The following is a 15,851-nucleotide window of genomic DNA, read 5'->3' as shown; positions in this document are numbered from 1 at the left end:
ATTTTTTAATGAAAAGTGCAAATCTTTATAAGAGACATTTCATATTTCAGGTTGTTGCAAAATATTTGTAAAACTGCACTTTGAAGATTAATATAATAAAAATACGGAAGTAAGGTCCAAAATTATTCATTTCACGCTTTCCAAAAATTAAGGTGTCTTCATCTTGGATTTTGAAAAAGCAGATCTGAACAATCGTTCTGGATTTTTAATGAAATGGGCTAGAGTAGTATGTAATTCGTGTACAAGACTTTTTGTGTTAATATAGAAAATCAAATATTTCATCATATTAACGGGTGTATTCTACAAAAACAGAAACCAGAGTTTGATTCCCATCTTTTTAACTTTGCAACATAAGGGGAGGTAACTCAGATATAAGGGAAGATAAAAGAAATTGTGTTGTGAATTAAATCATCACTTCGAATCGTGTAATATTAGTGACTGGTATAATGACACGAACATTCATAAGACTACAGTGTTAGCTAAAATAGAAATAATCTTTTTCATTATGTAGAAAAAACACGAGTCCGTTGACCCCATTTTTTTTTCTTCTTATCTGAAAGCATATCATTTTAGCTATCTTCTCATATTTTATCTTTAAATTCTATGGTGAAGTTTTCTTTTTTATCATACAAGATTGGGTTTTCCAGGCATCTATACCAAATGTGACAATTTTGCAACACCTGTAGCTTGAAAAAAGCCCGATGACCCATACTTATAAATTATATTTTTGAAAAAAAGCATTATTTAAACTACATTTTGACAAAAAAAAAAAAAAAATCTATGGATTTTAATTAATAATTTCCCCATCTACCTTAATTTCCCTTCAGTGATGCCCGTGGCGTGAAAGCAAATTTCAACAAACCTTTATCAATATTTGTCGCAATTTGTCAGTATCGAATTCCTTGCTACTTTGCTGGTGATACAACCGAGGATTATCAATTAACAAACAGTTTGATACACTATTGTGGATAGCGGCTACGCTATACTAAATTAAACAAATGTACTCATTTTCTTTAACTTTAATATAAAGCAATAAAAAATAGTTTAAAATACATCTACTTAAATATATTAAATTTGATGGAGGGTTAAAAACAAATGAAACGAACATATACTTAAATATCACATAAAAAAATAACACAAAATAAAAAAAAAACTTTGAGCTTATAATCAATAACAACATCATGAACAACGAGTAACATTAAAAAGATTAACATCATATAATTGAATATCAATTATGAATTATTTAAACAGTTGCAAAAACATAAAAAAAAAATACAAGATGTATATATCACGGATACAAAAAGGATATGAATGTACTTTGAAAAGATAATACTAAATTATCATCAACATCATCAAAAATGGCGTTTCTGATCGCTTTTTATATTGCATACCCCATGCGCCAGAAGATTCAGACAATAACCATACTCTTAAACCTGAACAAATAAAGAATGAAGAAGGGCGAATATTAAAATCACAGTAGCTTTCTATCACAAAAATTTCACCCAAATAGTTTACTAAGAAAATTCGACTTTTTCTTAGTATTTTCTGTTGTTGAAAGATCCTTCGACGTTTCACTTGATTGAACACTCCCTGTGGTTTGTAAAAGCTGAGTGTCTGATTCGCTTTGGTCTGTCTCTGTATCTGTTGCTTTCCTTGGCTTTGATATTGTAGCTGAATACATAACATCAGTCCTTATTGCATATTTTCTTCCAGCAATAAGTTCAGACCCTTCATGGAGTATAGGATGTTCAAAGACAAGTACGGAACCTAAAACAAAAACAAATTAAAAACCAATTCCTCAGAGAACAATTGAAGGTCTGTCCACCTCGATAATAAGAATGAAATTGAAACTAGAGGCTCTCAAGAGCCTGTGTCGCTCACCTTGGTCTTTGTACATATTAAACAATGGACACAGATAAATTCACGACAAAATTGTGTTTTGGTGATGGTGACGTGTATGTAGATCTTACTGTACTGAACATTCTTGTTGCTACAATTATCTCTATTTATAATGATCTTGGCCCAGTAATTACAGTGGAAAATATTTTTTTTTAAATTTACTAAAATTTATGAAAAATGTTAAAAATTGACTATAAAGGGCAATAACTCCTTAAGGGGTCAATTGACAATTTTGGTCATGTTGTCTTATTTGTAGATCTTATTTTGCTGAACATTATTGCTGTTTACAGTTTATCTCTATCTATATAAATATTCAAGATAATAACCAACCAGATGCTCCGCAGGGCGCAGCTATATACGACCGCAGAGGTTGAACCCTGAACAGTTGGGGCAAGTATGGACACAACATTTAAGCTGGATTCAGCTCTAAATTTGGATTGTGATTAAATAGTTGACACAGCATAGGTTTCTGACACAGAATGAATGTGGTCTAATGAACTTAAAATATTTTTTTTTGCCTTTGAGCAATTCACTATGCTGTTGAATATTAATCCTCTCAAAAAAAATGTTTGAAGAAATTTTATTTTTATTTATGAAATCTGAAATGAGAAAAATTTAACCCCCCCCCCTTTTTTTCACATCCCCCTTTCCCTTTTTCCAAAACTAATCTCAATTCAAATTCCTAATGGAGTTTGCAACAATAACTACTCATTTAAATACATCATAAAATATTAAAATGTAAAATAAAGTGCTTATCACTGAATGGTAAAGATTGTTTTAATTTATCAGTTGGTAGTAAAAGTGAATATACATTGTATATTGTATAAAACAATGATTTAAGTTGATTCAACTACTATTCTGATAAATATTGAAAAGATAATAACCAAAAACAGCAAAATTTCCTTAAAATTACCAATTCAGGGGCAGCAACCTAACAACAGGTTGTACGATTCATCTGAAAATTTCAGGACAGATAGATCTTGACCTAATACACAATTTTACCCCTTGTCAGATTTGCTCTAAATGCTTTGGTTTTTGAGTTATAAGCCAAAAACTGCATTTTACCCAAATGTTCTATTTTTAGCCATGGCGGTTATCTTGGTTGGATGGCCAGGTCACCGGACACATTTTTTTAACTAGATACCCCAAAGATGATTTTGGCCAAGTTTGGATTAATTTGGCCCAGTAGTTTCAGAGGAGAAGATTTTTGTAAAAGATTACTAAGTTTTACGAAAAATGGTTAAAAATTAACTACAAAGGGCAATAACTCCTAAAGGGATCAACTGACCATGTTGATCATGCTGACTTATTTGTAGATCTTACTTTGCTGAACATTATTGTTTTTTACAGTTTATCTCTAACTATAATAGTATTCAAGATAGATCTTGACCTGATAAACAATTTTACCCCATGTCAGATTTGCTCTAAATGCTTTGGTTTTTGAGTTATAAGCCAAAAACTGCATTTTACCCCTATGTTCTATTTTTAGCCATGGCGGCCATCTTTGTTGGTTGGTCGGGTCACCAGACACATTTTTTAAACTAGATACCCAAATGATGATTGTGGCCAAGTTTGGTTTAATTTGGACCAGTAGTTTCAGAGGAGAAGATTTTTGTAAAAGTTAACGACGATGGACGACGACGACGGACGGCGGACGCCAAGTGATGAAAAAAGCTATACAGCTATGCCATGAGCGCATGATACGCCCGACGTCTTGTGTGGAAGTTTTATGCAATAATCATCAATAGTTTCTGAGAAAGTTTTAAGCAATAACCATTTGAAAAAACATCCCCTTTTTTACAAAATACTCAATAACTCAAAAATAAATTTTGAGTCATCACCAAAAAGTATACAGATCTTAAGATTAATATAACTAAGAAGTGCGTAAAGTTTTAAGCAATGATCATAAAACGTTTTTGAGATACGGCACGACATGTAAAAACCCCCTCCCCCTTTTTTACAAAATACTCAATAACTCAAAAATGAAATTTTGAATCATCACCAAAAAGTATACAGATATTAAGATTAATATAACTAAGAATTGTGTGTATAGTTTTAAGCAATAATCAAGAATCGTTTTTGAGATACGGTGCGACATGTGAAAAAAAACCACACCCCGGTTTTAGTTACAAAGTGCCGTAACTCAAAAAGTTTAAATCTTATTTTCACCAAAAAGTATATAGATCATTTGACCATTATAAGAAACAACTATATTAAGTTTCATGAATTTTGGATAAGTCGTTCTCAAGTTATGGTGCGACGTGTTTACGCTGGACAGACAGACGGACAGACGGACAGACAGACGGAAAGACAGACGGACGGACACCGGACATTTGTATACCATAATACGTCCCGAGAAAATTTTGACGGGCGTATAAAAATATGATTAATAGGTTTATGCAGAAGACTGTAATTGTTTAATAATGAACCAGAAAGAATTTTTAGCAAAGGTCATAATCTAAAACGTCCAATTGACCTTTGACCTTGACCTCAATTTTGAGTTCATTTGTCAGTGATCTCAAATGAAAAGATTCCAGGTCAATCACTTGTATGGTTGTGGAGAAATACTGATTTCAAATACATAACCAAAACTCTTCGTCTTAAATAGGTTGAAGTTGCGCCTTATTGTAAACATTTTTTGGCGAACACATCATATCATTTACTGAAACAGTTTTTTTTTTAGTAAGGATAACAAGCAAAATTCAAAATTTATAACATGACCTTGACCTACGACCTTGATCTCAATTTCAAGGTCATAGGTCAGTGAACTCAAATCAAAAGACCCCAGGTCAATTATTTGCATGGTTGTGGAGAAATACTGATTTCAAATATAAAAGGGGAGAAAACTCCTATAAGGGTGAACCAAAACTCTTCGACTTAAATAGGTTGAAGTTGCGCCTTTTTGTAAACAGTTATTTGGCAAAGACATCATATCATTTACTGTCACAGTTTCTTTGGAAAAACGATAACAAGCAAAATTCAAAATTTATTACATGACCTTGATCTTTGACCTTGACCTCAATTTCCTTCAAATGGACCAAGGACTTCATATCAAAAGACTGTAGGCCTCTACGACTTATAACGTATGAATTTATCCAACAAATCGCCTATCGTAAATTTTCAAAGGGAAATAACTCTCATAAGATGTCTTCTGATCACTCAAGTCAAAATTAACCAAATCGTTCTTAAGAGTACACGAACAATTTGGTGAAAACAGTTTGCTAAAATCTTTTACGGTTTTAGGGAGATATAGCGATAACAAGAAAAAGGGGACATGGGGAGATAACTCCCATAAGAATAAGTGTTCGGTCACACAGGGTGAGTTTTGAATCCTCATTACTGTACAACATCATTGGCCAAAAATCCATTTGATATGTTGTAAGACAAAAAAAGCATCTCAGACGGCAGAAGAAGAAAGAAAGAAAAAAATCAGAAGAAACACAAAAGGTCTTTCCACGAAAAGTGGAAAGACCTAAATAACATCAAGTTCAAAATCTAGGACAGAATATAATAAATTGCTTCGCCGGAATACGACTGCAGAGGTCCAACCCTGAACAGTTGGGACGAAAATTGACACAATATTCGCACTTGTTACAGGTCTGAATTTGGATAGTAATTAAATATTTGACACATAATAGGTTTCTGTCACAGAATAACTGTAGTCAAAGAACTTGAATTGATTATGCTTTTATGCAACACACTTTTTTCCCCAAAAATATATATATTTTGTCCCCCTCCCTCTCCCCTTTTTTTGGCAAAAAAAATATGTAAAGAAATTTTCATTTTGAATTCTAAAATCTTGAAAACACAAATTGTCCCTAGTACCCCAACGTAAACTTTCTTTACCCCCACCCCCCTTTTTGCAAAAAAAAAAACACCGTCTTTCCCTCAAGATATAGTCAATTGGATTGAAAAGAACATTGCAGAACATCTAATTCATGTTTGGGGGTAACTTATGCATTCATTTTTTAGTTGTTACTTGCTTTTAGTTACAATTTTTATGATTTCTAAATATCTAGCGAATGCAGTGGTGGATTCATATGAAAAGGCGTAGAGGACAAATGCCTTCCAACACCCCCACCCCATCCCATCAATTTTGATTTGAAAATATAATTTTATAGAATAACGCCCTTTTCAAATCCGTATCTGCCCCTGTACTGTATGTCTAGCTCAGCCGTTTCAAAATAAATATTTCTGAATATCAGGTGCATAATATTAAAAGCTGGTGTTAAAAGAATAATCATATAATTTTGTCATTTTTCTTTTCTTGTTTTGATTTTATTATAAAAGTTACCTGTTTTTGGTACAACTTCAACTCGTTCTTCTATATGATTTCCTATAAATGTGGTACTTCCACCTTCAAAACCCTGTAAATCAAAAAAGTACTTAGGCAGCAACCATTTGATTTTCTGGGGGGGGCTATGGTTTTTTTTGGAAAAAAAAGTTTGTTTCCAGTTTTTGGAGAAAAAAATAATTTGTTTTTGATTCTGAGAAAAAAAAATTGTTTGTTTCACCCTCAGCTGCCAGTAAATGTAATGCTAAAATTGAAAGAAAAAAATTGTTTTCGACTTGTCGCGAAAAAAATAGATTGTTTTTCGCCGCAGGCGAAAAAAAAAGTTTGTACAGAAAAAAAAACCATAGCCCCCCCCCCCCCCCCCCCCCCCAGAAAATCAAATGGTTGCTGCCTTAAACGAATCTTGTTAAAATATTACTTGCATACCAAATTGTTCTAGCCAACCATTTTACATGGGTGTTTTACAATAATGTTTTGTTTTATTTGATTGCATCATACATGTACATAACTGAATTTGATCTCATTTCTTTAAGATGTACAGCTGATTATAAGCATGCAATGTATCGTTTTTGTACGACTTTGCCCCCCGCAGAGCTATAGAAAAACAGTACATTAACGGGTGTTACACGGACTCTTTTTAGACGATACACGGACTCAAGATTATTAGTTGTTACACGGACACTTTTTATGAATAGAATCACTCCATGATTAGTGAGTTCATGGGCACTTTAACTTTCAATTAGATGTGAACTTTTTGGTTCACCGACTTATTTCCTGTCTTTTTATTGAACAAAATATTTACATTAGCATCAATATCTTTTTTCAAACATTTCCAGTAAATACTATTCAATTTCATATCAATACACTAAGGGATTAGACATTTAACTTCAAAACGGGGGGTGGGGGGGGGGGGGTATGGTTTTCTTCTAATAGATATTTTGATCCCAAATTTTATGAGAAAATTATATTATGGTAAAGCAGATGACAAACTAATGTTTTGCATGAATCCTGATTTTCCGAATACCGTTAAAAGTGCTAATTTTAACAAAAACACTTCGGTGATGGCGTTGAAAAGTAAATAGTTAATATACTCAAAAAAGAACATACCGCCCCCTTTATGAAGCAAAATATTCGGTCAATAAATGTTTTCTTCAATATATGGACATGAATAGTATTTTGGACAATGCTGAAAGTAAAGAAATGATGATACTGACGTGTATATTTCAATAAAAATAAGACAGGAAATAAGTCAATAAAAATCAAATATAATATCAAAAGATAAAGTCCCTATCAACTCACCAATGCACGATTGATTCTGTAAACAAAAAGTGTTCATGTAATACACGTCCAAATAAGCAGCAAATCTAGAAGAAAATCATTCAACTTATGTCATCCATTTTGGTCGTTAAGCTGCGATTGGATCATATATAAACACGTGTTTAATCCCGATCAACACTTGCAGATCTAGAGACAAGCATGAATTTAAAAAAAAATCAAAGTATATGCCTGAATATATATAATATTAAGACAAAATCCATTTTTTCATAAATATTTAATTCACTAATGAAGTAGGAAATTCATTCTTTTGATACATTTATATTGTTATCGAATTTACATCAGTGGCGGATCCAGGTCCAAATCCAGGACAAAACAAGGGGAGGGGGTTCCAACTTTATGTCCCAATCTAAATGCATTGATCGTCCAAAAAAGGGTTGTTCCAATCCCTGCGACCCCCACAACTGAATATTAAATTCATGAATTTGGCAACAAACGCGCGATTTTTACGATTTTTTTTAATGGGGGGTGGAATGGCACATCCCACATTTTTTCATCAAAATATTTCTTTAGTATAATTTTTATTACTCTTTTACGAAGTTGCATTTTATTTATCTTTTACTGGAAATGGTTCTTTTTTTTTTATCAAATTATTAGATTCCTGTTTTTTTTTTCTCGAAAAAAATCTCGGTTGAAGGGAAATGAAAACAAAATGTGTTTTTTCTATAGCTTACATTTACTGCTTTATGGCTATCGAAGTTTCTCAAATGTTTAGTCTTGCTAAAAGTATTATTACTTTCTTCAAACGTCGTACAAGTCAGATAAAAAACAAAAGAAACAAAAGAAACAAGCCGGTTACAACCAGCAGAACAGTTTTTCTGCACTTGTAGTCAGGGTAAGGTCCTCGGCTATCGCCTCGGACCTTGACCTGACTACTCGTGCAGAAAAACTATCCGGCAACGGTTGTTACCGGCCTGTTTCTTTGTTACCTTTGTATTTTATCTAATACATGAATATACGGTTTTACCTTATCATTTCTATTAATTAGACAGTTGTTATTTAAAAAATGTACGGTAGATATACTTCACCGTGTAGAACGCCACATGCGGGGTGTCGGCTATGTTTGACATGGGGTGGCAATTTTGAAGCGACGAAAAAGTAACAAGGTAAGTTCAAGCATCAAAATTTCTTATTTTTAGAACTCTCAGTACCATATAATGTATTGCACGGAAGGAACCGCAACATAATCTATTTCCTGAAAGCAGAAGCAGTCGTTTTCAGTGCTCAGTATTCTCAAACACCTCGCTCTAGTTTTCCGTGTTGCAGATTTTGAGGCTTTATATGCAAATTTCGGTTAAAAAAACTACTTTTCACAGCTACCCTCCGTATCATTTATATAGAATTGTATTCCTCTCATTGATTTATACCAAATACCAGTTTCTTAGTTAAAATCAATTGGTTTTAAAACTGTTATTCATCAAAATATAAAGTGTCGCTCGGGGTGTCAGATTTTGCGTCGTATTTTTATCAGTGAAATCTGTTGTCTCCTTTTGTAAGATTTTTACAATTTCTTATAAGCTATTTTTGATGCCCATTGAATTTGAACCTCAAATTAGTACCTATCCATTAATACAATTTAAATGACATCTTTCATGGCTTCTCCATTTTAGGTAATATCCTTTTGGCGTGACTCGGTATTTATACACATTTTACTAAAGTCATTTTTTTTTTATTCTTGTCTTTCATTTTTGCGTATATGTCATTTAGTTTATCTATGTTGTATAGTGATAAAGGTTATTACACAGTATTAACTGCTGTACCCTAATTTATTACATTTTTACCTATTAAGTCTGTCTGTTTTGATCACAAATTGTTGTCAGTATAATGAAATTGTATGTGACTGTCATACAAGTGAGAGGTTTAGCTAGCTATAAAGCCATGTTTTATCCATCATTTTCTACATAAGGAAATGCCTGTACCAAGTCAGGAATATGAGTTGTTTTCCATTCGTTTGGTGTGCTTTTGATTTTGCCTTTTGATAAGGGACTTTCCGTTTTGAATTTTCATTGAGCATGTTGAGTTCGGTATTTTTGTAATTTTACTTTTTTCTCAATATATAAAAAGAAGATGTGGTATGATTGCCAATAAGACAACTATACACAAAAGACCAAAATGACACAGACATTAACAACTATAGATCACCGTACGGCCTTCAACAATGAGCAAAGCCCATACCGCATAGTGAGCTATAAAAGGCACCGATAAGATAATGTAAAACTGTTACAATTCAAACGAGAAAACTAACGTCCTTATTTATGTAAAAAAAAATGAACGAAAAACAAATATGTAACACATAAACAAACGACAACCACTGAATTACAGGCTCCTGACTTTGGACAGGCACATACATAAATAATGGGTCAAGACTTCTTGCATTTAAGATTAATTTTGCCAAAAAGAATGTATGAATTTGAAAATTTCGGTCAAATATGCAATTCATGATATGTCGTTACTGTGACAATACAAATTGAATTCGAACTCCCGACCTCGGTGTTGACAGGGTAAAGATATATTAGTTCGACTACTTAGGGCACTCGGACATACAGTGTATGGGTAATTTATAATTAAAAAGTATGCTTTACCTCGTTCAGATAGATCTGTACCGTTACATAACTTCTCTCTCCATTATTTCGTTTGTACATGCCATCATAATGGGGCCTGAAATATTCGCCTGGATCATATCTAAGAATCCTTAATCTAGAAAATAAAAAGTAAAATGATTTTAGACCTTTGCTCCGTGTGCTACTTCGTCTTAAAATTGACAAAACAAGAATGTTTCCATAGTACACGGATGCCCTACTCGCACTATCAATTTCTTAGTTCTGTTGACCGTAAAATAGGGGTCAAAACTCTAATTTAGCATTCATATCATAGGCAACATTTGTGCTAAGTTTCAAGTTGATTGGACTTCAACTTCATAATAAAATACATTGACCAAAGACTTAAATATAAAGCCGGGCGGACGGACGGACGGACATACAGACCGAAATACATAATTCCCCTAGGTTGGGCATACAAATGACTGTATAACAATATTAATACATGTATACACTCTACGCGTAGAATAAGAGTTCAGGTTATGTCGTCAATTTAATTTTTTCAATACGAGTAAGAGTAATCCAATTCAAGATATCAAAGTATAGACGGTTCCAATGCGACCTTAAATATGCGTCACACGACAAAAACTGGGCGGTCCAAAAGTGTTTCATAAGTCTATGTGTGAATGTTTCGGTATTGAACTTTGAATTTAGTCATACTTTTTTTTTTATTAATTTTACATCTGATTAACAATTAAAGTTTTGTAAAATCTTAATTTTTAAACTGCTTCCGATTTTTTACTTCTAGTTTTTACTTTTTCTTACTTTGCATTACAATTGTCGTTCTTTAACAGAGCTTCTGAATCAACTTTGACCCGTAATGACAAACAACAAATAATCAGAAAAGAACATTTGCTTTTGTTTGTTAACTTCGTCATAGAAATTGTCATTAAAATGAATTTTATCCGTGTTGGGTTGCGTTGTTTAAATGATCGCGGTACCTACTTGTGACATTTTTTATTTTTAAAGGCATCGGCCGAACAGATATGATATCCGATATTCACAATAGTATAGATAAATATTCTAGCAATGTCTTTATAATATCAGTTATTATAGTTTATTCCAAATTTAGTCATGCAATTACATGTGCGACTTTACATTCACGATAAAGTTTTGATCGTCAGAATTGTATAGTTTCAAAGAACGGATATAAAAATTCGACCACATAAAATTAAATTAAAATAGTTCAATGTGTGCATGCAAAAGATTCTCATAGGCAATTATACCACATCTTTCCTTTTTTCAAATATATTTTTTGAGAATAATAAAAAAGTTGTTTCGAATAATAAATTTTCCTAAAATATTGCACCTTTCATTCAATCCCATGACCTCTCTGTGACACCATACATCAGGAACATATTCTTTGATTCTTTTCCATATCTTATCAACCTCTTCTTTGGTATCCCATATACACCTTGAACTATTTCTTACATCTGTGGCTAATACTTGTCTGTAAATAATCACAGCTGTTGTATTTTTATACATGTTATTTAACAAGACAGTTTGCTATGTTGATGTCCCCTTGAAGATTTTGTCAAATCTCTAAATAATACAAAATGTATATTAAAACGATTTTATGAAGAAAGATGTATATAGCCATGCACTTTCCCTGTAATCTGTTTTATACAAGATTGCGTACTTTTAACGGAAACGCCCGTCTACTATTCAGAGGATTACAGTAATGCTAGATGTCAACATGTTTAGTCCTGAGTGTCACATTTTCAGTGGTTCATGTCTGTCAAATTTTGCGGGCGTAAATTGTTTTGTTATAAATTAGTTTGTTTTCTCAGTTGAGTTGTTTCAAATTTTTATGTTGGTGCTTTTTACAGCTGACTAAACGGTATGGGCTTTTCGCATTGTTGTAGGCCGTACGATTACCTGTAATTGTTTTAAACATTCATTTGAAATTTGGTGAATAGTTGTCTAATTTGGCAATCATACCACATCTTCTTATTTTTATGTCATAGAATAGAATGGCATCATGATAGACTTCATGTTAACTCGTTCATCTTCTTCTACCAGACTAATTTACTTTTTTGTGCAACATTTGATGAATATTTTCGAATTCAGATATTACGGTTCAAAAAGTGAATTTCATCTATCAATACCCACTATGTGTAAAAGAAAATCACATGTCAATCACAGCTATATATTACATGTGTATTTTACCTATCTCCAGCATTCAGAAGTGCAACTTCAAAACCTTTTTTCTCTGCAATTTGTATGTATTCTTCGCATTCCTGAAAAGAATATGTTTATATAGATAATTTATTATGTTTATGTGAAATGCCACTGAATCTCCGTGCAGATTCACAATTGAATCGTGTGAGATTGGTCCAAATTCTTTAATAAAAATTCATTGTTTTACACTGAGCCGCAACGTGCAATGTCATACTGAGATATACATGTATATATATATACAACTCGTCTAAACATCAACCCAACAATGTTAGATCTGTAAATTTGCTTTCGCATATATATATATATATATATATATATACAAATAGACTAATTTAAAACATGCAATCATTTTGTTACTATGACAACCTTAAATTATTTAAAACTAATATTCCCCCAAAAGATTTACTTTCGCAAATAATTTCTTCTAAGGTGATGTTGCCAATGTTTTATGGTAAAGAATATGGTTATTTTAACTTCTTCAACCTGGCAATAAAATATATAGTATAAAGAAGGGCATCGTATGAATTTTCATTGCGGTTCACATGAACACACAGCCACAGCCACTTAGAAAATTGAGCTGCAATTTCGAAACTCGTGCAATCAGAACGTCGCGCTCTCTGCACGTTTAAAAACATTTGCAGTGGTAGGCGGAGTTTTTCATCAGTAAGCCAGGTCCACATTAATCGAAAAGACCACCAATTGTTTTCGCCCTGAATATGCCAGAACTATTTTCCACTAGACTTGAAGATGATAACAATTAGTCGATCACATAATACATGTAAAAATAACAATCAATGTAAAGCGATAAAGTACAATTTATAATACTTTATCGCTTTACATTGATTATATATATTTAAGTATAAGAATTTTGAAATCTAAGTTAAGCTGCCGGGATTTAAGTGGCGTTTTTCTGGTAATGAAAAAAAAATCTGACATTAATGTATGCAAAAGTATTTCTACGTAAACAAAGATGAATTTGCTCATACATGTAGTATATAAATTAAACCAGATGCTCCGCAGGGCACAGATTTATACGACCGCTGAGGTCGAAACCCTGATCAGTTGGGGCAAGTATGGACACAACATTCAAGCATGACACAGCTCTGAATTTGGATTGTGATTAAATAGTTGACACAGCATAGGTTTCTGACACAGAATGAATGTGGTCTAATGTTTTTGAGCAATACGCTATGCTGTGGAATATTAATCCCGTCAAAAAAAGTATTTGGAGAAATTTTCTTTTTAATTTCTGAAATCTGAAATGAGAAAAATTGTACCCCCCCTCCATTTTTGTTTACGTCCCCCTTTCCTTTATTCCAAAAAGAATCTCAATTCAAATTTCTAATGGAGTTTGCAACAATAACTACTTATTTAAATACATCATAAAATATTAAAATATAAAATGATATACAGTCATGATTCCGGAAATCATCTGTTTTCGGACGACGCTGACGACGACGTGATACCAATATACGACCAAAAAGTTTTTAGTTTTTGCGGTCGTATAACAACAAATTAAAAACGTGTAGGTAATATATATTACCTCTTTCGTGAAAACGTTGTACAACACAAATGCCAGACATTTCTGAAAGTCTTTTGGCAGCTGTACATCTTCTTTTATGATATTTGAAGCCATCCTGAAAACAGATAAATTATGTCATTACCATGATAACATGTATCGTATAAATTGTTGACCTAAACATAGGTACTTTCATTAACTATCGCTGCATGATACTGCCCTTTCTGGCAAATCAAACAAAAAAAAAGTTAAAACAAAAATGTGTCAATTATAAGGACACCATTAATTTTCATCTTCGCTTATTCACTTTGCAATGTTCGGTGGAACATGAAATCTTGATCAAAATAAAGTTTTTTTCTTTCTACTTTTTATTAAGATCCACCCTTACCATCCCCGTACCTTCGCTGAATAAAATTAAGACGAAGCCCTGGCTATTAATGAAATATGTGTTACTGGGTGTTAAGCAATCAGCATTTTTTTTAACAATATCATTCATTCTATAAAATATTGGCGAATATACATGTAAAAATTCTAATTTATAGATTAAACTTATCGAAAGAATATACATCCAATTTCTAAATTCACATGTGTAAGTAAGAAAACATTTTCAATGGTATAGATATAGGGTTGACATTTTTATACCTGGATTTCTCCGTCGAAATTGAAACTTTTGCTACATTGAAGTGCTTAGTACGAGAACTGGTGTAATTAATGCATACCAGAAATTTGATTTATAAAAGTCGGAGATCCCACTTGATATAGTTGCATATTCATACATCAAACATAGTCAAACGGACACTTGCATATTATATCATATTATATAATCAAATATACCAGCAGGAAAAATAATAGAAATTTTTCGTTTGTTAATTAAAATTTTCAAGCACCGTCAGTAAGAATAATGTCCTACACTGAAGAGTCCCAAATAACCCTTTCCTTCTTAAAGAGATAATCTTAAAATGAAAATGTATATCAAAGACATATACATAGACATATACTATGTAAATATAAACTGCATTTAAGGTATACAAACCTCGGCTCTTCTAATCTTTTATCACCGCTTTATCTATCAAAAATCTGTTTTAAAATATATTTGCAGTAGTGCACGTAACGTTATTGCGATAATTCTTTACTTCACTAAATTACGCGTAAATGTAGGAAAAAAAGGAAAGGAAGTCTTCCTGTTTTAACAATTTAATACGCATTAATTTAAAGGTGGGACAGCATTGTTTACTCTCATGGCCCTCATGCAGTGTTTACTTCTGTACAGGGATGGTTGGTTTTGGATTTCAAATTTTGAAGGAAACATAATACCTTAAATAGTACCCTTCAGAAAGTGGGGAATTTACAAATTATTTTAAAATTCTAAATTGTTTTTTTTTAAAGATTTAAGTGCAATTTTATGATCCAGGACTTAAAATACAAATAACAACATTGTCAGCAGTAAAAATGTCGATATTGTTATATTCAACGAAATCAGTGTTACGTATCTTATCAAGTATATTTTTTTATTTACATTGTACTACCTCAGTCCTGTGATCGTATTAACGTATAAATCATTACATACCTGTTTGAAATGTAGTAGCCGTTCTATTGTACCTGTTTGATCTAAAAATATTTCCTGTTTTGACTGTATTTATTGGTGTTGTTTATATCATGGCTATTTATAGATGAGAGGTTAATCCCAGTTTGAATCATTAATTTATCCAGTCAAAACAGTATGAATTATCTCTCTTTTCATACTTTAAATACAATAACACTTTTTTGGGAATTTCCATTGGGAAGTACAAATATGATGATCTTGTTTTAACAAAATCCCGAAAATGGGGCATAATTTTGTTTCTTGTAACTTAATACTTGCATGTATTTTATTAGGTGGAATTAATGGCTATATAATAAATGAGTATATATGTTGACATATTCAATTATCATTCCATAAAGATTTTTCGTAAAATATATCATATCATGTCTGATAAAAATAGAGATAGGTGATAATAGGTATATTTTATATTCAAGAGTAATAGTC

At 32.2% G+C, this 15,851-nt stretch overlaps 1 protein-coding gene across 3 annotated transcripts; it reads right to left on the bottom strand.

The window, feature by feature from the left end:
• Positions 1–1,004: 1,004 nt before the first annotated feature.
• Positions 1,005–15,531, bottom strand: LOC143077222 (uncharacterized). 3 transcript variants are annotated; one of them, XM_076252962.1, is made up of 8 exons: positions 15,393–15,500; positions 14,859–14,902; positions 13,850–13,943; positions 12,295–12,365; positions 11,435–11,575; positions 10,111–10,225; positions 6,194–6,266; positions 1,005–1,767 (listed from the first exon to the last, which is right to left on the bottom strand). In XM_076252962.1, exons 3-8 carry the CDS (start codon positions 13,940–13,942, stop codon positions 1,499–1,501), a joined length of 762 nt encoding a protein of 253 aa, XP_076109077.1. In that variant the 5' UTR covers position 13,943; positions 14,859–14,902; positions 15,393–15,500; the 3' UTR covers positions 1,005–1,498. The 3 variants fall into 3 exon arrangements, with proteins under 3 accessions (XP_076109077.1, XP_076109078.1, XP_076109076.1); XM_076252963.1 differs by lacking the exon at positions 14,859–14,902 and having other exon boundaries at positions 15,393–15,531; XM_076252961.1 differs by lacking the exon at positions 15,393–15,500 and having other exon boundaries at positions 14,859–15,005.
• Between the last annotated feature and the right edge of the window lie 320 nt (positions 15,532–15,851).

Source organism: Mytilus galloprovincialis, chromosome 1 (assembly GCF_965363235.1).
Source record: "Mytilus galloprovincialis chromosome 1, xbMytGall1.hap1.1, whole genome shotgun sequence".
Lineage (NCBI taxonomy): Eukaryota > Metazoa > Mollusca > Bivalvia > Mytilida > Mytilidae > Mytilus > Mytilus galloprovincialis.
This window is presented reverse-complemented; position numbering and strand designations above follow the sequence as displayed.